At 40.5% G+C, this 24,841-nt stretch overlaps 1 protein-coding gene across 1 annotated transcript in view; it reads left to right on the top strand.

The window, feature by feature from the left end:
* The window catches only part of LOC132888146 (rho guanine nucleotide exchange factor 26-like), a 156,980-nt gene that overhangs the window by 88,390 nt on the left and 43,749 nt on the right, over positions 1-24,841 (top strand). Inside the window, exon 11 of the mRNA XM_060924171.1 lies at positions 12,819-12,973. Within this exon, the coding sequence (XP_060780154.1) occupies positions 12,819-12,973 (155 nt within the window). The remainder of the gene's footprint in view (positions 1-12,818; positions 12,974-24,841) is intronic.

Genomic DNA, 24,841 nt, shown 5'->3' on the forward strand with positions numbered 1-24,841 from the left:
AAACAATATATACACAGGCAAACAAGCCAAAACAGCAGGCGAGATCAAAAACGAGAATACAGTGCTGAGCGTAAATGAGTGCACCCCCTTTGAAAAGTAGCATTTTAAACAATATCTCAATGAACACAAACAATTTCCAAAATGTTGACAAGACAAAGTTTAATATAACATCTGTTTAACTTATAACGTGAAAGTAAGGTTAATAATATAACTTAGATTACACATTTTTCAGTTTTACTCAAATTAGGGTGGTGCAAAAATGAGTACACCCCACAACAAAAACTACTACATCTAGTACTTTGTATGGCCTCCATGATTTTTAATGACAGCACCAAGTCTTCTAGGCATGGAATGAACAAGTTGGTGACATTTTGCAACATCAATCTTTTTCCATTCTTCAACAATGACCTCTTTTAGTGACTGGATGCTGGATGGAGAGCGATGCTCAACTCGTCTCTTCAGAATTCCCCATAGGTGTCCGATTGGGTTCAGATCAGGAGACGTACTTGGCCACTGAATCACTTTCACCCTGTTCTTCTTCAGAAATCCAACAGTGGCCTTAGATGTGTGTTGGAAAAGTGCACGACGACCAAGGGCACGGAGTGATGGTAGCATCTTCTCTTTCAGTATAGAGCAATACGTCTGTGAATTCATGATGCCATCAATGAAATGCAGCTCCCCAACACCAGCAGCACTCATGCAGCCCCACATAAGGACACTGCCACCACCATGTTTCACTGGAGGCACCAGGCAGTTTTCTTTGTATTCCTCACCTTTGCGATGCCATACAGTTTTGAAGCCATCAGTTCCAAAAACATTTATCTTGGTCTCATCACTCCAGAGTATAGAGTCCCAGTAGTCTTCATCTTTGTCAGCATGGGCCCTGGCAAACTCTAGGCGGGCTTTTTTGTGCCTGGGCTTTAGGAGAGGCTTCTTTCGTGGACGGCATCCATGCATGCCATTCCTCTGCAGTGTACGCCGTATTGTGTCACGGGAAATAGTCACCCCAGTTTGGCTTTCTACTTCTTTAGATAACTGCAGTGAACTTGCATGCCGATTTTCTCCAACCCTTCTCATCAGAAGACGCTCCTGTCGAGGTGTTAACTTCCGTGGACCACCTGGACGTCTCTGTGAGATGGTTGCAGTCCCATCTTTCTTAAAGTTTTTTGTACCACTTTTGCTACAGTATTCTGACTGATAAGTAAAGCTTTGCTGATCTTCTTGTAGCCTTCACCTTTGTGGTGTAAAGAAATTATTTTCTTTAGGGAATTCTGAAGAGACGAGTTGAGCATCACTCTCCATCCAGCATCCAGTCACTAAAAGAGGTCGTTGTTGAAGAATGGAAAAAGATTGATGTTGCAAAATGTCGCCAACTTGTTCATTCCATGCCTAGAAGACTTGGTGCTGTCATTAAAAATCATGGAGGCCATACAAAGTACTAGATGTAGTAGTTTTTGTTGTGCGGTGTACTCATTTTTGCACCACCCTAATTTGAGTAAAACTGAAAAATGTGTAATCTAAGTTATATTATTAACCTTACTTTCATGTTATAAGTTAAACAGATGTTATATTAAACTTTGTCTTGTCAACATTTTGGAAATTGTTTGTGTTCATTGAGATATTGTTTAAAATGTTACTTTTCAAAGAGGGTGCACTCATTTACGCTCAGCACTGTGCAATCAAAAGGGTCGGTCGAGGCGCAAACAGTACATCAAAGGCTAACCGAGGACAAGAACAAGAAACAGGCACAAGGATCGTGAACCTGAAATCAAGACAACGGGTAGAAAGGCTCGGTAATGCGTACATGCGTATTGTAATACTTCGCGATGCAAATGCATCAGCAAAGTCCTTAAATAGGCAAACACATAGTTCCTTAATTGAGCTCGGGTGCGCCTTGTTCACGGCGCGCATGCTGGAGTCCACTCGGCACGCGCGCAGCCCGAGGTACGCCTTCAAGTGCACACGCTACAGCACACAGGACTGACACTCTATCACTGATGAAGCTGGCAAATCTTGAAATTAATCTAAATTGGAATGATATGGCGATCTGGCCGCTGTGTAAACAGTTTTCAAAATGGCGGCGCTGACACTTCACGTTTCGAAGTCTCGCACAAGTCTCGTGAAGATCGCGCGGATAAGCGACGCCTGCCGTGGACCAAACGAACGACATTCAACACGGCTAAAAATCGAACAGGCCGATAAGTATAAAATTTAATTGCAGTTAGTTGCCAATACGAGTCACGATATAAGGTTACTAAAACCGAAAACGTCATTGAATAACACGTTAATTAAGAAATAAAGTAAGTTTATAAATGACTTCAGTTCTCCTTTAATACTAGCTAGTTCATCGCTCATCAAACAAGCCCCACCCACTATCAACAGAGCAATGAATATAGCGTGTCACTTCCTTCTTTGGGTCGAGTCTCGCCAAATGACGATTGAAGTTCGAGGTTGTCCCCGTCGTCTCCTCAAAAGTTCTTCTATATATGGAACACATACTGTAGCAGTGCATTTTTTTCGCACTGCACGAGAAGTCTATAAGCAAAGCGGACAATCCTAGGGGCGTTCTCTCCAGGCATTTTAGCGTCATTAATGTTAGTTTGTTCCTGAACATGACGTATGAACAGGTGAATGTGCATTCTCTTGCACGAAATTAGTATAAAATTAATGTAGATCTAAATATCTTATGCCAAATTATTATGGCATGTTACAAAAAAAAATAAAGAAAAAAATCCGAGTCCTCGTCTCTAATTTACGAGTCCGAATGCAGTTAATGCACAAGTCCGAGTCATCAGTGATCAAGTCCAAGTCAAGTCACGAGAACTCATGAAATGTTTACGCTTTAAAAATTTCTGGAAATAAATAAAAATTATACATAGAGCTGTACAATTTAGCAATATTTTCAGTTTGCTATTTAACAATTATTCACTGAGATTATTCAAGTCGAGGTTATTATTCAATATTCACTAAGCTTGAGGTGGATAATTGTTTTAGTATAAATACACGGGTGATTATTAAAAAAAATCATATTAAAAAAATTATTCTCTCAATCTTCAAAAGCAGTATGCGAATGTAATAACTTTCTGGCACAAACTTGTGTCGCTTATCTACGCGGAGTCACAAAATCCTTTGTTTTGAAATCAATAAAATAAATCACAATCCGACCTTATCTTTGAATAGTTTTAGACCAAACTTCGTAGCATCTTTAGTGATTTTAGGAACAGGACTTTTCATTGTGTAATTCTTTCTCACTTACGGTGACGAAGCGATCGGCCGCCGTTTTACCGAGTCGCTCAAGGTGATTGGTCGAGAAATTTGGACTATTTGTCAATAATTAGCGCGCGCGATTTCTTATAATCACCTCTGTATTTACAACCCCGATTCCAAAAAAGTTGAGACAAAGAACAAATTGTAAAAAAAACCGGAATGCAATGATGTGGAAGTTTCAAAATTCCATATTTTATTCAGAATAGAACATAGATGACATATCAAATGTTTAAACTGAGAAAATGTATCATTTAAAGAGAAAAATTAGGTGATTTTAAATTTCATGACAACAACACGTCTCAAAAAAGTTGGGACAAGGCCATGTTTACCACTGTGAGACATCCCCTTTTCTCTTTACAACAGTCTGTAAACGTCTGGGGACTGAGGAGACAAGTTGCTCAAGTTTAGGGATAGGAATGTTAACCCATTCTTGTCTAATGTAGGATTCTAGTTGCTCAACTGTCTTAGGTCTTTTTTGTCGTATCTTCCGTTTTATGATGCGCCAAATGTTTTCTATGGGTGAAAGATCTGGACTGCAGGCTGGCCAGTTCAGTACCCGGACCCTTCTTCTACGCAGCCATGATGCTGTAATTGATGCAGTATGTGGTTTGGCGTTGTCATGTTGGAAAATGCAAGGTCTTCCCTGAAAGAGACGTCGTCTGGATGGGAGAATATGTTGCTCTAGAACCTGGATATACCTTTCAGCATTGATGGTGTCTTTCCAGATGTGTAAGCTGCCCATGCCACACGCACTAATGCAACCCCATACCATCAGAGATGCAGGCTTCTGAACTGAGCGCTGATAACAGCTTGGGTCGTCCTTCTCCTCTTTAGTCCGAATGACACGGCGTCCCTGATTTCCATAAAGAACTTCAAATTTTGATTCGTCTGACCACAGAACAGTTTTCCACTTTGCCACAGTCCATTTTAAACGAGCCTTGGCCCAGAGAAGACGTCTGCGCTTCTGGATCATGTTTAGATACGGCTTCTTCTTTGAACTATAGAGTTTTAGCTGGCAACGGCGGATGGCACGGTGAATTGTGCTCACAGATAATGTTCTCTGGAAATATTCCTGAGCCCTTTTTGTGATTTCCAATACAGAAGCATGCCTGTATGTGATGCAGTGCCGTCTAAGGGCCCGAAGATCACGGGCACCCAGTATGGTTTTCTGGCCTTGACCCTTACGCACAGAGATTCTTCCAGATTCTCTGACTCTTTTGATGATATTATGCACTGTGGATGATGATATGTTCAAACTTTTTGCAATTTTACACTGTCGAACTCCTTTCTGATATTGCTCCACTATTTGTCGGCGCAGAATTAAGGGGATTGGTGATCCTCTTCCCATCTTTACTTCTGAGAGCCGCTGCCACTCCAAGATGCTCTTTTTACACCCAGTCATGTTAATGACCTATTGCCAATTGACCTAATGAGTTGCAATTTGGTCCTCCAGCTGTTCCTTTTTTGTACCTTTAACTTTTCCAGCCTCTTATTGCCCCTGTCCCAACTTTTTTGAGATGTGTTGCTGTCATGAAATTTCAAATGAGCCAATATTTGGCATGAGATTTCAAAATGTCTCACTTTCGACCTTTGATATGTTGTCTATGTTCTATTGTGAATACAATATCAGTTTTTGAGATTTGCAAATTATTGCATTCCGTTTTTATTTACAATTTGTACTTTGTCCCAACTTTTTTGGAATCGGGGTTGTATATTATTAAACCTTAAACTATCTGTTGTTTGTATACCATTTGCGCTATTTTGGTTTCGTTAAAGTGTTTCAATTCTTTGAACACATTTCTGACGTTTTTTATGTATTAAATCAATGGAAACTTGCGGTATTTAATAGATACTCCAGCAAAATGAACCAAAAATACTTGTGAAACAAAAAGCATCTGATTCATTCTCAAATCAACTCTGTAAAGCCGCCCAGGAGCTGAGCTGATCCTGAACAATCAGATAAGTGTGTAGAGCTGTGATCTGAGAGCAGCAGAGGTGAATAACTGCATGGACCGAGGCCAAGTGGGTCAGAGAAGAGAAGGATGAGTCAGGGAGAGAAAACAGGACAGCAAGAAAGAAAATCACCAGCACGCAGCTGGCGTTACACAGCCGTGACGGATCACGTGATGAAAATGTCTCTTCTGTAATCGAGTCTTAATGCAGCTCTGCTAACAGACGAGCGGCACAAGCTGTCCCAGTTCACACGTCTCTCAGGGCCTGGAGTTAGCAATACAGTCAAAGTCTCTCTGCTTTCTTTCTCTTCTCGCTTGTGTACGTGTATCCGGTTTTACACAAATACTCCTAAATGTTCGCTCTTCAAGTCAAGAGCGCTGAAGAAGTTTACGCTTCTGAAGTGTGTGGAATACTGACTCATCCTTCCCATGCACTGCTTCTGTTTATATTCCCAACATTGTCATCTCCTTCCCACTGGAGCTGTGTATATAACACTTAACATCCAGCTAGCTAAATCGTTCGTCTTAGACACAGTTTGTGCTCGGTGCCAAATTACAGCGTAAGTTGCTGGAGCATTTCGAGAAACGAAAAAAAGCATCGAACAAATGAGAGTAAAATTCGTTTAGCTAAAAAAACCAAAACAAACGCTAATTCACTGAAATTGAAAAACACTTTTGCTTCTGTTAGCGGTTTCTTCTTTCGATGGTGTAAAGTACAGTATATCTGGGTGAATTTTGACCTGTTGCTTGACAAAGCTTGCGTGCGAATAGAAACCAAGTAGGCGGGGCTGTGGTCTGTTTGACCAAACAAATGTTGGAGCTGGTAATTAACTGCGAATTAAGTAGCACTCGTATACCTTTTTTTTTTTAAATCGCTGAATTTATACTATTATTAGTAATAGCGAATTTATCGCTATTACTTTCTTTTATACCGACTTTATCTGCTTTGCAAAACCTTCATCGTGCGAGCCAATACAAACCAAGTAGGCGGAGCTGTGGTCTGTTTGGCCACAAACAAATATCGGAGCTGTTAATTAATTAATTAACTGTTAATTACGTAGCGCTCATATAACTGTTTTCGTTAAACAAATTCGCTGAGTCATCTACTAATGACAGCTGTTAGCTTCTGATAGTTATTACTTTCTTTTATACCGACTTTATCCTCTTCGCAAAACCTTCATCTTGCGAGCCAATAGAAACCAAGTAGGCGGAGATGTGGTCTGTTTGATCACAAACAAATATCGGAGCTGCTCATTAAGTAATTAACTGCTAATTAAGTAGCGCTCATATACCTGTTTCCTTTAAAAAATTGCTGAGTCATCTACTAATGATAGCTGTTAGCTTCTGATAGTTATTATTATCTTTTATACCGACTTTATCCTCTTCGCAAAACCTTCATCTTGTGAACCAATAGAAACCAAGTGGGTGGGGCCATGGTCTGTTTGACCACAAACAAATATTGGAGCTGATAATTAAGTAATTAATTGCTAATTAAGAAGCGCTCATATACCTGTTTTCTTTAAAAAAAATTGCTGAGTCATCGACTAATGACAGCTGTTAGCTTCTGATAGTTATTACTTTCTTTTATACCGACTTTATCCGCTTCGCAAAACCTTCATCTTGCGAGCCAATAGAAACTAAGTAGGCGGAGCTGTGGTCTGTTTGAGCACAAACAAATATCGTAGCTGCTAAACAAGTAATTAATTGCTAATTAAGTAATTAACTGCCATTTAAGTAGCACTCGTATACCTTTTTTCTTTTAAAAAAAATCGCTGAGTCATCTACTAATGATAGCTGTTAGCTTCTGATAGTTATTACTTTGTTTTATACCGACTTTATCCGCTTCGCAAAACCATCTTGGAAGCCATTAGAAACCAAGTAGGCGGAGCTGTGGTCTGTTTGAGCACAAACAAATATCATAGCTGCTAATTAAGTCATTAACTTCTAATTAAATAGCACTCATTTCCTGTTTTCTTTCAAAAAAATAGCTGAGTCATCTATTAATGATAGCTTTTAGCTTCTGATAGTTATTACTTTATTTTATACCGACTTTATCCTCGTCGCAAAACCTTCATCTTGCGAAGCAATAGAAACCAAGTAGGTGGAGCTGTGGTCTGTTTGGCCACAAACAAATATCGGAGCTGTTAATTAATTAATTAACTGTTAATTACGTTGCGCTCATATAACTGTTTTCATTAAAAAAATTCACTGAGTCATCTACTAATGATAGCTGTTAACTTCTGATAGTTATTACTTTCTTTTATACCGACTTTATCCTCTTCGCAAAACCTTCATCTTGTGAACCAATAGAAACCAAGTGGGTGGGGCCATGGTCTGTTTGACCACAAACAAATATTGGAGCTGATAATTAAGTAATTAATTGCTAATTAAGTAGCGCTCATATACCTGTCTTCTCTAAAACAAATATCGCTGAGTCATCTACTAATGATAGCTGTTAGCTTCTGATAGTTATTACTTTCTTTTATACCGACTTTATCCTCTTCGCAAAACCTTCATCTTGCGAACCAATTGAAACCAAGCTGTGGTCTGTTTGATCACAAACAAATATCAGAGTTGCTCATTAAGTAATTAACTGCTAATTAAGTAGCGCTCATATACCTGTTTCCTTTAAAAAATTGCTAAGTCATCTATTAATGACAGCTGTTAGCTTCTGATAGTTATTTTTTATCTTTTATACCGACTTTATCCTCTTTGCAAAACCTTCATCTTGTGAACCAATAGAAACCAAGTGGGTGGGGCCATGGTCTGTTTGACCACAAACAAATATCATAGCTACTAATCAAGTAATTAATTGCTAATTAAGTAATTAACTGCCATTTAAGTAGCACTCGTATACCTTTTTTCTTTTAAAAAAAATCGCTGAGTCATTTACAAATGATAGCTGTTAGCTTCTGATAGTTATTACTTTCTTTTATACCGACTTTATCTGCTTCGCAAAACCTTCATCTTGCAAGCCAATAGAAACCAAGTAGGCGGAGCTGTGGTCTGTTTGACCACGAACAAATATCATAGCTGCTAATTAAGTAATTAACTGCTAATTAACTAGCACTCATATAATTGTTTTCTTAATAAAATAGCTGAGTCATTGACTAATAATAGTTGTTTCTTGTCGTTATTACTTCCTTTTACGGTATACTGAATTTATCCTCTTCGCAAAACCTTCATCTTGCGAACCAATAGAAACCAATTAGGCGGGGCAATGGTCTGTTTGATCACAAACACATATCGGAGCTGCTCATTCAGTAATTAACTGCTAATTATTAGCGCTCATATACCTGGTTCCTTTAAAACATTGCTGAGTCATCGACTAATGATAGCTGTTAGCTTCTGATAGTTATTACTATTTTTTTTTTTATTTTATACCAACTTTATCTGCTTCACAAAACCTTCATCTTGCGAGCCAATAGAAATCAAGTAGGCGGAGCTATGGTCTGTTTGACCGCAAACAAATATCATAGCTGCTAATTAAGTAATTAACTTCTAATTAAATAGCACTCATTTCCTGTTTTCTTTAAAAAAAATTTGCAGAGTCATCTACTAATGATAGCTGTTAGCTTCTGATTATTACTTTCTTTTATACCGACTTTATCCACTTCGCAAAACCTTCATCTTGCGAACCAATAGAAACTAAGTAGGCGGAGCTGTGGTCTGTTTGACTGCAAACAAAGGTCATAGCTGCTAATCAAGTAATTAATTGCTAATTAAGTAATTAACTTCTAATTAAGTAGCACTCATATACCTGTTTTCTTTTTTAAAAAAATCGCTGAGTCATCTACTAATGATAGCTGTTAGCTTCTGATAGTTATTATTTTCTTTTATACCGACTTTATCCACTTCGCAAAACCTTCATCTTGCGAACCAATAGAAACCAAGTAGGCGGGGCAATGGTCTGTTTGATCACAAACACATATCGGAGCTGCTCATTCAGTAATTAACTGCTAATTATTAGCGCTCATATACCTGGTTCCTTTAAAACATTGCTGAGTCATCGACTAATGATAGCTGTTTGCTTCTGATAGTTATTATTTTTTTTTATTTTATACCAACTTTATCTGCTTCACAAAACCTTCATCTTGCGAGCCAATAGAAATCAAGTAGGCGGAGCTATGGTCTGTTTGACCGCAAACAAATATCATAGCTGCTAATTAAGTAATTAACTTCTAATTAAATAGCACTCATTTCCTATTTTCTTTTTAAAAAAATAGCTGAGTCATCGACTAATGATAGCTGTTAGCTTCTGATTGTTATTACTTTATTTTATACCGACTTTATCCGCTTCGCAAAACCTTCATCTTGCGAACCAATAGAAACTAAGTAGGCGGAGCTGTGGTCTGTTTGACTGCAAACAAATGTCATAGCTTCTAATCAAGTAATTAACTTCTAATTAAGTAGCGCTCATATACCTGTTTTCTTTTTTAAAAATTCGCTGAGTCATCTACTAATGATAGCTGTTAGTTTCTGATAGTTATTACTTTATTTTATACCGACTTTATCCTCTTCGCAAAACCTTCATCTTGCGAACCAATAGAAACTAAGTAGGCGGAGCTGTGGTCTGACCACAAAGAAATATTGGAGCTGCTAATTAAGTAATGAACTGTTAATTAATTAGTGCTCATATACCTGTTTTTTTTAAATAGCTGAGTCATCGACTAATGATAGCTTTTAGCTTCTGATAGTTATTACTTTCTTTTATACCGACTTTATCCTCTTCGCAAAACCTTCATCTTGCGAACCAATAGAAACCAAGTAGGCAGAGCTGTGGTCTGTTTGACCGTAAACAAATATCGGAGCTGCTAATTTAGTAATAAGCTGTTAATTAAGTAGCGCTCATATACCTGTTTTTAAAAAAAAAAATCGCTGAGTCGTCTATTAATGACAGCTGTTAGCTTCTGATAGTTATTACTTTCTTTTATACCGACTTTATCCTCTTCGCAAAACCTTCATCTTGGAAGCCAATAGAAACCAAGTAGGCGGAGCTGTGGTCTGTTTGACCGCAAACAAAATCGTAGCTGCTAATTTAGTAATTAACAGTTAATTAAGTAGCGCTCATATACCTGTTTTTCTTTAAAAAAAAAAATCGCTGAGTCATCTACTAATGATAGCTGTTAGCTTCTGATAGTTATTACTTTATTTTATACCGACTTTATCCTCTTCGCAAAACCTTCATCTTGCGAATCAATAGAAACCAAGTAGGCGGGGCAATGGTCTGTTTGATCACAAACACATATCGGAGCTGCTCATTCAGTAATTAACTGCTAATTATTAGCGCTCATATACCTGGTTCCTTTAAAACATTGCTGAGTCATCGACTAATGATAGCTGTTTGCTTCTGATAGTTATTATTATTATTATTTTTTATTTTATACCGACTTTATCCTCTTCGCAAAACCTTCATCTTGCGAGCCAATAGAAACAAAGTAGGCGGAGCTGTGGTCTGTTTGGTCATCATGTAAAGTAATCACATGATCTACTGATGCTGTATATGTTTTTTGTTAGTTCTTTTTCCCTGCTAGGATTTTCTTGACCATATTCTCACAACTTTCATCACCGTAATCAAACAGTTTTCAGCTTCAGGAATTTTATTTGACAGCGTTCGTACGAGCAATCGCCAAGTTATGGAATCAATTTTTTGGACTGTTTGACGAGTGACCGATCCATTGACGGTAAACAAGGATGGAGTGGACTTCACTGAAGTCCACTCGATCCTTGTTTACCGTCAATGGATCGGTCACTCGTCAAACAGTCCGCCAGAATCCGAGTAGGGAATGGCTGAGCGTAGCTGTCAGTCAAACACAAGTTAGCCAATGGGAATGCATTCCTGGACAGCCTGCCCACACGTGAAGTTTGTGCCAAAACTGCAAGCAAAAAGTCAGGGAGCGCAAACGAGAAAGCTGGAATCGCAACCAAAATAAATTACGTCAAACAAAACTGAGAAAGACGCGGAACAAAAATAAAAGGTTTCTGAAGAGTAATAGACTGATATTTTGCACGATTACACGAATAATTGGTTTGCCAGTCTAAAAAAAATTGCCTTTTTGTTCTTTTTTTGTATTTTGATTTGTCGTTTTCGTTTGATATTTCAAAAGTATTGTATGAACATTTTGGCACAAAATTGATTCCATACCAAGTCACTTATCATGTCTTGTGGGTGTGGCCTGTCTAGTGTAAAATAAACAACGTTAGCAATGTATAGTTTGTACAGATAACTCGTTAAACATGAATGAAATAACACACTAATCAGGACGAAAGATGGTTTTCATGTTAGATGCGTGGCTTTGTACGAGTGTCGTTGGCAGATTAGCAAAGCAAGCTAACGGTACAGTAGCGACGTATACTCATTCGAGGCACTGATGATCCTGAACTTCTTTCCAAGCTTTCGGTTTTTTTTTTTTTTTATGACGTTCTCCAGAGTTGTTGTTGTTCTGGACATTGTCGATAGACTTTGTGGATAAATCTATAGAACAGAACGTTGGTGAGAGTTTGATCTCAGTCACAAGTTGGATGAAGTGCAGCTTCTGGTGAAATGTTAATCCACAAGCTTTCAGGGAAGTCTGTGAAGCTTTTTAGTGGAAATGGGCTGTGTGTTCTGGGATCGGATAAATCACACTAATCTCGAGAGCAGGGCTGATTTTGGGTCCGTTTCAGCTGTTTTTATTTGAATAAGTTCAGTTCTGTGGAAGGGAGAGTTGAATTATGACTAAACGTTTGCGCTCTCAGTATCTCAGCTGTGTGTGTGTGTGTGTGTGTGTGTGTGTGATGTTGCCGTAGATTGTGGTATGCCATTTATTCACGTTACGTTGCATTCAATTATGAACACACACACACACACAGCTTTCACTTACAGAAGGTCATGTGTTCACTGTAAATTCTTTCCCACAACTTTATCCTTACACTTGCATTCACTTATCTTAGGTGGACACAAGTGTGTGTGTGTGTGTGTGTGTGTGTGTGTGTGTGTGTGTGTATACATTATGGGTGCGTAACAGAGGAACAGTGTGGGAAAGTTTTCTTGGCACAGGTGTCAGGAGCAGATGTCTTGAATATTTAGAAAGCCACACCCGGTCCAGCTGTTACATCATCTGCCCACTTGTGAGCATGAGCATTATAGCATTCTGGACACACACACACACACACACACACACACACACACACAATCTAGTTGATCTTGAGAACACAGGGCGTGGGATTGGACACCATGCATGCGCGCACACACAGACACACACACTGACTTAGAGAACATGCAAAACGCCACACAAACAGTAACCTGAGCTCAGGATCGAACCTGAGACTCTGGAGCTACCCTCAGCTCTACCCCATGCACTCCTCTACCACAAATTCATCATAAATCCAGCTTATACTCGGTAACCACGGCAACAGTCACAAACAATGGGCTGGGCTTGGGTAAAGGCAACTGAAAACTTCTCCTTCTGTCTCCTGAAACTGACATGACAAAAATAACAAATCAGCTGATACTAAAGTATGAACAACATTATGACATGAGGATTTTTATCATTATTAGTGTCATTTACACTGATTACTTGGCAACGATATAAATCTCTCTCTCTCTCTCTCGCGCAGCCGTTCCCACTGGTGTCGTCCTCCCGCTGGATGGTGAAGCGCGGTGAGCTCACGGCCTACGTGGAAGAGAGCGGGATCTTCTCTAAGAAGACGACACGGCATCAGGTCTACTTCTTCCTCTTCAACGACGTCCTCATCATCACCCGCAAGAAGAGGTGTGTGCGTGCGTGTGTGTTTTGACCTCAGTATGATAAAATTCTGAGTCAAGTGGTGTGTAAGACTAAAGTCATTAAAGTGATGTTGTCCTGTGAGCCCACACCTGTGCGGATGTTTGATTTAGTGGAAAAGAATGTTTGGAATGCACCTGGAAAGGAATGTGTGGACTGGGTGATAATTCCAGGTGAGTGATGTAACTCCGCCTGGCATCGCTAACAGTTAGCAATCATGACGAGTCCTGAGCTGCACTTCATGCTGTAACACGGCAGCTTCACTTACAGGACCAAGGGGAGTGTGTCTCCTCTGTGTGTCAGAGGAGAGTCTCATAGCAAAGATATTTTTGTCTTCTTTCGTACGTTTATTTTCCCAGTGTAGCTGCCTGTCTAGCTACCTATCTCTCTGCCTGGCTGTCTGCCTGTCTAGCTACCTATCTGTCTGCCTGGCTGTCTGCCTGTCTAGCTACCCATCTCTCTGCCTGGCTGTCTGCCTGTCTAGCTACCCATCTCTCTGCCTGGCTGTCTGCCTGCCTAGCTACCCATCTCTCTGCCTGGCTGTCTGCCTGTCTAGCTACCCATCTCTCTGCCTGGCTGTCTGCCTGTCTAGCTACCCATCTCTCTGCCTGGCTGTCTGCCTGTCTAGCTACCCATCTCTCTGCCTGGCTGTCTGCCTGTCTAGCTACCCATCTCTCTGCCTGGCTGTCTGCCTGTCTAGCTACCCATCTCTCTGCCTGGCTGTCTGCCTGCCTAGCTACCCATCTCTCTGCCTGGCTGTCTGCCTGTCTAGCTACCCATCTCTCTGCCTGGCTGTCTGCCTGCCTAGCTACCCATCTCTCTGCCTGGCTGTCTGCCTGTCTAGCTACCTATCTCTCTGCCTGGCTGTCTGCCTATCTCTCTGCCCCCTCTCTCTCTGTCTCTGCCTGTCTGCCCGTCTCTCTGCCCCCTCTCTCTCTGTCTCTGTCTGTCTGCCCGTCTCTCTGTCTGCCCCCACTCTGCCTGTCTCTCTGTCACCTGTCTCTCTGTCTGTCTGCACCCTCTCTGACTGTCTGCATGTCTGCCCATCTCTCTGCCTGCCTGCCTTTCTGTCTGCCCGTGTCTCTGCCTGTCTGCCCGTGCCTCTGTCTCTCTGTCTGCATGTCTGTCTGCCTATGTCTCTGTCTGTCCATCTCTCTGTCTGTCTGTCTGCCCGCCCATCTCTGTCTGTCTGCCCACCTCTCTGTCTCTCTGTCTGTCTGCCTGTATCTCTGTCCGTCTCTCTGTTTGCCCGTCTGTCTGCCTGTCTGTCTGGCCAACAAACTAATAACCTCATGTGGCAACAAAAAATACACCAGGTTTTAAAAGATTTCAGTACGTAGTTATTTTTCACAAAATTCTGAATAAACTGAATCACCACCTTCGTCTCTTCAGTCCAAAGTATATTGCATCAGAACTTTTCCAGTTTGTTCAGATGAAATTTTGCAAAAACTAATTCACATTGCCATATTCTGTTTGGAGAGAAAAGCTTTTTTCTTGGCCACCCTCCAGTTAAAGTCATACTTCTTCAGTCTTTTTTCTGATTGGACCATGATGAACACATGAATGTGTTTCCAGAGGCCTGGAGGTCACCTGATGCAGCTCTTGAGGTTTTTTTTTTTTCATATCTCTGAACATTAAGTGATCTGACTTTGCTGGGACACACACTCCTGGGAGAACCGATGACTGCGTGAAGCCTCTCCACTCCGTGAAGCTACTCGCAAATTTATATTTTTATAAATTTATATTTTTCCCGCAAATTTATGATTTTATAATCTTGGAGAGTATCTGAGATTTTTCTTGCAAATTTATGACTTTTATCTCGGAAATTCAGATTTTTTTTCTTGGAATATTATCCCCTCCCTCAGCTCCGTAATCTTAATAATAAATCAATAAATAAATATAAATAATAATAATAATAATTTTTTACATAGAATTTGGAACTGCTTAATCTCAGAATTTCAGAATTTTTTTCTAGTAAATTTATGATTTTTATTTCAGAAATTCTGATTTTTTTTTTTTTGGAATATTACCCCCTCTGTCAGCTCCGTAACCTACAAAAGAAAAAAAAATTCTCATAAAATTTGTAACTGCTTAATCTCAGAATTTCAGAATTTTTTTTCTCGCAGATTTATGATTGTATAATGTCAGAAAATATTTGAGATCTCATCTCATCTCATTATCTCTAGCCGCTTTATCCTTCTACAGGGTCGCAGGCAAGCTGGAGCCTATCCCAGCTGACTACGGGTGAAAGGCGGGGTACACCCTGGACAAGTCGCCAGGTCATCACAGGGCTGACACATAGACACAGACAACCATTCACACTCGCATTCACACCTGCGGTCAATTTAGAGTCACCAGTTAACCTAACCTGCATGTCTTTGGACTGTGGGGGAAACCGGAGCACCCGGAGAAAACCCACGCGGACATGGGGAGAACATGCAAACTCCGCACAGAAAGGCCCTCGCCGGCCACGGGGCTCGAACCCGGACCTTCTTGCTGTGAGGCGACAGCGCTAACCACTACACCACCGTGCCGCCAATATTTGAGATTTTTCTTGTAAATTTATTATTTTTATCTCAGAAATTTTTATTTTTTTAATATTACCCCCTCCGTCAACTCTGTAATCTTAAAAAAAATATATATTAAAAATCTCATAAAATTTGTAACTGCTTAATCTCAGAATTTCAGAATTTTTTTTTCTCGTAAGTTTATGATTATTATCTGAGAAATTCTGTTTTTTGTGGGGGTTTTTTGGAATATTACCCCCTCTGTCAGCTCCGTAATCTACAAAAGGAAAAAAAAAATTTTCTCATAAAATTTGTAACTGCTTAATCTCAGAATTTCAGGGGTTTTTTTCTCGCAAATTTATGATTTTATAATCTCAGAGAATATCCGAGATTTTTCTCGTAAATTTATGATTTTTATCTCAGAAATTCAGATTTTTTTTCTTGGAATATTACCCCCTCCGTCAACTCCATATTTTTTTAACCTACAATGCCCCTAATATGCCTTCGAAGTTGTAGGTTTTTTGTTGTCACTTGAGGTTATTTGTTTATTTATAGAAGTTAGTAAGAATCACAAAATTGTTATTTCAGCCCTGATGAATCAAAGCCATAAAACTGAATCAGGGTGTACTTTCTTTTGGCCATGCCTGTATAATGAGCAGTATGATCAGAACTCTCTTGCTGTAAAAGATGATGTCGAGATAACTATTTCTTGTAAGTCACACTGATTATTTGAGGTCTGGAAGTTTTGAACATGAGCGGTAGTGATATTGTGATAAAGCGTAGGTGAGGGCGGAGCCGCTGTAGTGACGGGACTGAGGACGTGTCGGAGCGCGTTTCTGCTGACCTTCCCTCATCTCGTCTTCCCATCATACACCTAGTCCGTGTCTCATCATGCAGGAGGAGATCCTGACACGATCCGTGACGGGTGTGGCTCAGAAGCCGAGAGGTACAGGAGGAGTTTACTGCTCCTTAAAGAGGGAATTTCGATTTGTGTCTTGATTTGCTCGACAGATCAGAGAACGCTGGTCTTTTCTTTTGATGGAGATGATTTGTCAGGGTTTACGTGAACTTTCTAGAACACGTGGTTTATTCACAGCTTTGTCTGGCGTGTCGCAGAAGCACAGTTTCCCTGGTATTTTCCTGAGTGACGGTAATTACAGGCCTGCGGGGTTTGTTTTGTTTTCTTCTACACTACAGCAAATTCCCAGCACTAACAGTTAATTTATTAAAGAGCGACGTTGTGTGCTTTTTTTTTTTAATCCACTTATAGTTACATTTCATGTTGATATTTGATATTGATTAGCTCAGGGGTTTTCAAAGTGTGGGAGAGTCCGCCCCCCCCCCAGAGAGCAAATAAACAACAGCGCCCCCCCTTACAATTTTTATTGTTGCTATACTTAATGTTCCATTCGTATTTAAAACAATGGTTGTTGTACACATTTTTTACACATTTTAAACATCTGTGCTTTTTAAAACCTCTTTTTTTACACATTTTAAACATCTGTGCTTTTTAAAACCTCTTTTTACACATTTTAAACATCTGTGCTTTTTAAAAACATCTTTTTTACACATTTTAAACATCTGTGCTTTTTAAAAACATCTTTTTTACACATTTTAAACATCTGTGCTTTTTTTAAAACATCATTTTACACATTTTAAACATCTGTGCTTTTTAAAACCTCTTTTTTACACATTTTAAACATCTGTGCTTTTTAAAACCTCTTTTTACACATTTTAAACATCTGTGCTTTTTAAAAACATCTTTTTTACACATTTTAAACATCTGTGCTTTTTTTAAAACATCTTTTTTACACATTTTAAACATCTGTGCTTTTTTTAAAACATCCTTTTTACACATTTTAAACATCTGTGCTTTTTAAAAACATCTTTTTTACACATTTTAAACATCTGTGCTTTTTTTAAAACATCATTTTACACATTTTAAACATCTGTGCTTTTTAAAACCTCTTTTTTACACATTTTAAACATCTGTGCTTTTTAAAACCTCTTTTTTTGCACATTTTAAACATCTGCTTTTTAAAAACCTTTTTTTTTTTTTTACAAATTTTAAACATCTATGCTTTTTAAAAACATCTTTTTTTTTTACACATTTTAAACATCTGTGCTTTTTTTTTTAAACATCTTGTTTTACACATTTTAAACATCTCATAGCATCGTTAGCGAGCACCTCTTGGCAGACAACACACTGTGGCAGTGGAGCATCTTCAGATCCAGTCCATGAAAATCCAAACTTTAAATAATCGTGCTCATACTTCCTTCTTTTTTTGCTTGGCCCAGACTCGGTCTCCTCACTCACTGTAGCTTTAGGTACTAAAAATCGATCCATTTTGTCTCTGGCAAAGGCTAGCTGAAGTTCGCTAAATGTCCGCAATAGTCTCATCTCATCTCATTATCTGTAGCCGCTTTATCCTGTTCTACAGGGTCGCAGGCAAGCTGGAGCCTATCCCAGCTGACTACGGGCGAAAGGCGGGGTACACCCTGGACAAGTCGCCAGGTCATCACAGGGCTGACACATAGACACAGACAACCATTCACACTCACATTCACACCTACGGTCAATTTAGAGTCACCAGTTAACCTAACCTGCATGTCTTTGGACTGTGGGGGAAACCGGAGCACCCAGAGGAAACCCACGCGGACACGGGCAGAACATGCAAACTCCACACAGAAAGGCCCTCGCCGGCCACGGGGCTCGAACCCAGGACCTTCTTGCTGTAAGGCGACAGCACTAACCACTACACCACCGTGCCGCCAACTCCAAGTCTAATTCTTCTAAAACTGATTCCAAAGCAGAGTCAAACGAGCGCTGTTCACTAGCCGTAGCCATCTTTCCTGTTGTGCTTTCTCCAGCGTCGCGCAGCTTTGTCATCACTCCTGCAAAAGCCCACCCAAAGAATCCAAACAAAAACCTTGCGTTGTGATTGGCGGGCACGATTTGATGCCCGGGGTGTGTTGTTGATATGGTCCGAGGCTAGACCCACTCGTAGGCAAAAATATTTTTGGCCGCTAGGCGGGTGGGTCTAGTTTACTAGGCTACCCTCCTTCAGTTCTCAATGGATTTCAGTTCTAATTGTTTCGTTTGAAAGAACTAGTCATTCTGCACAAAACTCGGTCGCTGTATTGTCAACTATTTGCTAATGAACTGCTAATTAGGTCGACGTAACGGGTTTTGGGACTTTTCGTTCGAATTGTATCTCCTGTCGCAGCTCACCCGATTTCAGTTCTGATCGATGTTTTGGGTCGATCTTCCTTCAGGGAGCAAAACTTGGTGGTTTGTTTGTTGATTTTGTTGTTTCGATTTACAACTTTGTTTATTTTCAGTTAAATCGTGTCGCCTTCCTACGTCAGTTCTCAGCCGATTTCAGTTCTGATTGTTTGTTTTATTTGAAAGAACTCGACCTTCTGCACAAAACTTGCTCGTTGTATTGTCAACTTTTTGCGAACAAATTGGTAATCAGGTCAACTGAACACATTTCCTTCTGACTCGAATTGTGTCTCCTCTCTCAGTGATCATGTGAATTCAGTTCTGATGGATGTTTCGGGTCGATCTTCACTCGAGGAACAAAATTTAGTCCTTTGTTGAGGTTCTTGTTGTAAACAGTTTGTCGTGGAGGTTGGTCCTCTCTCACATCGTCACATTTCGGTTCTGGTTGATGTTTTGGTCGTCATGGTTTGTTTTGATGGCAGGCCAGATGACCTACAACGTCCTTGACGTTCTGGAGCTTGGATTTGTTTGTTCTTTAGAGCTCTTGAAGTCCCTGGGGATGAGTTGTTACTATAAATACGATAGATAACCTTGTAGAATGAGTGCGTTAATATAAACCAGCCAGAAGTACTGTCAAAGCTGCTGGCGTAGAAACGTAATCAACGCCCTTTGGCCAATCAGAATGGAGAACTGGACAGAACCGTGGGACGCAGAGTAACAGTGATCCTGCTGCCTTTATCGCTCTAAACACTGTCATGCTATGGTGGCAGTACCTCATTACCTCATTAGAGGTTTGTTTCAGATTGATCTTGTTTTTCAAGCTCTCATTGTCCTGGCGCTTCCAGATGTTTCCGAGTTCCTTGTATGTTATATTATTCCAGATGTTTTTTGTTTTTTTTTAAATTCTGTAGGACATCCAGTTCCCAGTCAGAGTTTCTTTTCCAGTCATTCACTCATTCTGTGATATTTGGCTTTAGAATTGGCTCGTCTTCTCAAAATGTGCTTTGAGATACGCTGTCAGTCTTTATGGGAGCTCGTTCATTCTTTCTTTCTTTCCATTTCTGTGTTTTTTTTCCTCCTCCTGTTTTCTGGGAATACTCCACTTGCTGTGAGTTCTTAGAAGTGACTTGGTATTAATTTCCTCCCAGATGCTGGAGTGCACAGCCAGCTGTTCGGAGTGACTTCTAATGAAAGAAAGATCTTATTTGTTGAAATTGTGACAGGAGGCATGCTGTATGAGCACACGGTAGCGCGCGTGTGTAGGGTGGGGTATTTTTGAGGAGTGTGTTTATGTGGTTCTGATGAAAGTTCTGGTATGTTGCACGTGTTTATTCTGATGATAACCCGAGTGTGAGTGGACCTGACATCGGTTCTGGTGTGTTTGTGCTCCAGACTGCACTAGCGCACGCCACTCTGTCTCCGACACGAGGAGAGACTCCATATCTGTCCTTTTCTCCTCCTTTTCCTTAGGTCTAAGCTTATGCAAGTCTGAAATCGCTTCTCTTCTCAGCCTTTTTGTTTTCTTCTTCCTCCTCTCCTCACTTTTTTCTTTCCTTTCTTTACTTTTCTCTTTCATTCCTTCTCCGTTCCCCCCCACGCAATCTCTTGAACACACGTCTCTTTCTCCTTCCTGTTCTCTTCACTTCTTGTCTCGTCTCACAGTTTTTCCTTCGACATGGGATTTGAACAAACTTCTCTGCACAGAGGAGGAGGAGATGCTGTTAGTGTTACACACACACACACACACACACTGCATACCTCTCATTCCAACCTGTGTGTGTGTGTGTGTGTGTGTGTGAGAAATATTACTCAGCTGTTCAGGAGGAAGTCATTAGAGCTGTTCGAATGTCAGATTACTGTCTTATTAGCGACGCCCACTGGAGCGCTGAAGTGTGCTCGAGAGTTATAGCCTTTTAATACGCAATAAACATCCACAGTGCAGTGAGGCAGGAGTTCTCATCAGGTTAAAGCGAGACGGCCTTTCGATTTCATAAAATCGGTGAAATTTAGTTCCCGCTGAAACGTGCTCATTGCGATATCTGTTTATTTCTGTGACATCTCACAAAATATCAGGCCATTCTGTTCTGTATCTGGGAATTTATTTAAGACATTTGAGGGGATTAAAGCAAATAATGTGCAGGAAATCGCTCGCTTTGCGCAGTCAGGCAGACACAGGAAGTCCGTGTGCGCATGCGCAGGTTTACAGTGGTGCTTGAAAGTTTGTGAACCCTTTAGAATTTTCTATATTTCTGCATAAATATGACCTAAAACATCATCAGATTTTCACACAAGTCCTAAAAGTAGATAAAGAGAACCCAGTTAAACAAATGAGACAAAAATATTATACTTGGTCATTTATTTATTGAGGAAAATGATCCAATATTACATATCTGTGAGTGGCAAAAGTATGTGAACCTCTAGGATTAGCAGTTAATTTGAAGGTGAAATTAGAATCAGGTGTTTTCAATTAATGGGATGAAAATCAGGTGTGAGTGGGCACCCTGTTTTATTTAAAGAACAGGGATCTATCAAAGTCTGATCTTCACAACACGTTTGTGGAAGTGTATCATGGCACGAACAAAGGAGATTTCTGAGGACCTCAGAAAAAGCGTTGTTGATGCTCATCAGGCTGGAAAAGGTTACAAAACCATCTCTAAAGAGTTTGGACTCCACCAATCCACAGTCAGACAGATTGTGTACAAATGGAGGAAATTCAAGACCATTGTTACCCTCCCCAGGAGTGGTCGACCAACAAAGATCACTCCAAGAGCAAGGCGTGTAATAGTCGGCAAGGTCACAAAGGACCTCAGGATAACTTTTAAGCAACTGAAGGCCTCTCTCACATTGGCTAATGTTCATGAGTCCACCATCAGGAGAACACTGAACAACAATAGTGTGCATAGCAGAGCTGCAAGGAGAAAACCACTGCTCTCCAAAAAGAACACTGCTGCTCGTCTGCAGTTTGCGAAAGATCACGTGGACAAGCCAGAAGGCTATTGGAAAAATGTTTTGTGGATGGATGAGACCAAAATAGAACTTTTCGGTTTAAATGAGAAGCATTATGTTTGAAGAAAGGAAAACACTGCATTCCAGCATAAGAACCTTATCTCATCTGTGAAACATGGTGGTGGTAGTATCAAGGTTTGGGTCTGTTTTGCTGCATCTGGGCCAGGACGGCTTGCCATCATTGATGGAACAATGAATTCTGACTTATATCGGTGAATTCTAAAGGAAAATGTCAGGACATCTGTCCATGAACTGAATCTCAAGAGAAGGTGGGTCATGCAGCAAGACAACGACCCTAAGCACACAAGTCGTTCTACCAAAGAACGGTTAAAGAAGAATAAAGTTAATGTTTTGGAATGGCCAAGTCAAAGTCCTGACCTTAATCCAATGGAAATGTTGTGGAAGGACCTGAAGCGAGCAGTTCATGTGAGGAAACCCACCAACATCCCAGAGTTGAAGCTGTTCTGTATGGAGGAACGGGCTAAAATTCCTCCAAGCCGGTGTGCAGGACTGATCAACAGTTACTGGAAATGTTTAGTTGCAGTTATTGCTGCACAAGGGGGTCACACCAGATATTGAAAGCCAAGGTTCACATACTTTTGCCACTCACAGATATGTAATATTGGATCATTTTCCTCAATAAATAAATGACCAAGTGTAATATTTTTGTCTCATTTGTTTAACTGGGTTCTCTTTATCTACTTTTAGGACTTGTGTGAAAATCTGATGATGTTTTAGGTCATATTTATGCAGAAATATGGAAAATTCTAAAGGGTTCACAAACTTTCAAGCACCACTGTACCTTTGAGCGTGCACTGACAGTTCCATCATTCTGTCGCTAAACGAACAGCTGATCACACCGAGGTGCTCGCTGACCGCCGATATTTATTAGTTCGGTCCTGCGTTTCCTTTCCTTCGTATATAACATAACGCCTTTTCTTCTCACTTTCTGTTACTGTAGTCGGTCTTTCACGTTTCATTCGTGTCCTCCATTTTTCTCTCCTGTTTCAGATTTGTATCTCACAATGCCTTGCGCGAACAGGGAAAGCCCACCATGTGATGTGATGCATGGCGTAGTATCTTGTATTGGGTCATGGTGAAGCAGGAAAAAATAGCGGAGAATTTAGGGCCACGTGGAGATAAATTCATTAATAGATGCTGGCCTCTTCTGCCCCTCGGACCTGCTTGATCCATCCTGGTGCCCTGTGTCTGGTCGGAGTTTTATCGCAACGCTCCTGTGAAGGACGGCCCCATGAGGACAGTTGAGGGTTATACCTGTTAAGACTGTTAATATTATAGTCAGGCTGTCTGTTGTTGCCCAAATGAGGATGGGTTCCCTTTTGAGTCTGGTTCCTCTCGAGGTTTCTTCCTCATGTCGTCTGAGGGAGTTTTTCCTTGCCACCGTCGCCACAGGCTTGCTCATTGGGGATAGATTAGGGATAAAATTAGCTCATGTTTTAAGTCGTTCAAATTCTGTAAAGCTGCTTTGCGACAATGTTTATTGTTAAAAGCGCTATACAAATAAACTTGATTTGATTTGATTAATTGTTTTTTTTTTTTAAACTAATAAAATTGGAAGTCCATGATTCAAATTCAGTAGCTTTCGCTCCACTAAAGAAAAATAACCAGGTGTCGGGGAAAACTCTTTTTACGGTAGGACCGACACTTGAAAAATCCGAAAGGCGGTCTAGCTTTAAGTGTTATTATGGTGAAGTTTTGGTTGTGAGTTGATCAGCTATTAAGTCGTCAATTATCCATCTTTCCGGGCGGCACAGTGGTGTAGTGGTTATGACTGTCGCGTCACAGCGAGAAGGTTCTGGGTTCGAGCCTCATGGCTGACGGAGGTTTCGGTTTCCCCTACAGTCCAAAGACATGTGCTGAGGCTAACAAGCTACTCTAAATTGTGAATGGTTGAGTCAGAGCTGCTCTACGTCCTCGATATCCACCCTGGGTGTCTCCCCTGAGCTCGCGAACAAACCTGCAGTAAACATCAACTACGGCTGACATACGAGAAGAAGATCCATCTTTTCCATTGTTCAAATAAAAACTGATTCAGGACTTTGCTATTTTTAGGTTGTTTTTATTCCCGACCTACTAAAGCGAGCTCGCTTGGAGCCAATCATTGACTAGCTTCCTCCATGAATTCCTGTCTTCTATCACTTTCATTAAGTTTCTCCTGTTCATATTTGTATCTTCTTGGAGCTGATTAATGTAGTTTTTAGTTCACGCGACCGAAGGCCCATGAGCCGTTTCCATCACGCGGCGTCCGTTGTCCATCCGTCCGTCCACAATTCACAAAAATCGCTGCTCCTCCCGGCGTTTTCACTAGATTTTGATTCTGATCGTTTTGTTTGGAAGATCTAATCAGTCTGCACGATAGTTACTCCCTGGTTTTGTGATTGGTACGGCCGTGTGAGCTACTGTGTCGCTGACGCTCTGGTTTCTTGATCTGCTCCAACTTCTCCTTCCATGACTCCGCTCCCACAGCGCCAGTTTGTAAATTACTTCATCCTTTTTTCTCCAGTGTTGACCTGAAACTCTCAATCTACAGTACGCTTGCGGATGGTTTCACTAAGACGTGGTAGATCTCTGTATGATGCACTGTTTTTGTGAGGTTTCTTTGCCGCCATGATACATTTCAAACAATTCTGAGCATTTTTGCGCAAGTCCCATTCAGCCTTATCTCAAGAGCTTCTGTTACTGTCCAGCATTCGGCTCCATCTAGCAATAGGCTCTCAACTGCTGCTCTGGAGAAGTTCATTTTTCACTGATCGACTCAGACTGGACTTCCATATCCATGATGGTTTATTCATGGCTGCCCATGTTCATGCAATTCCTTTACTGGAGCTGCTAATCCAAGACCGCAGGCACTCCAAGTCTTCCACACGGTTCAATAGCCGGTGTTTTGTTTATGTTAAATTACCTTCAGGTTGATTTTATTGTAGTTTTTATTAAAACTCTTAAATGTGGATAAAAAAAAACAGTAATGAACATACTCAAAGTGTGATTCAGTGAACAGCTGTGCACAGTCTGCAAATTACTTTCTGAGCTTCGGTGCTACAATACTGACAATGAAAACGAATAAATAAACTTTAAAAATTGTACCTGCTTAATCTT

This window comes from Neoarius graeffei, chromosome 6, assembly GCF_027579695.1.
Source record: "Neoarius graeffei isolate fNeoGra1 chromosome 6, fNeoGra1.pri, whole genome shotgun sequence".
NCBI classification, from domain to species: Eukaryota; Metazoa; Chordata; class Actinopteri; order Siluriformes; family Ariidae; genus Neoarius; species Neoarius graeffei.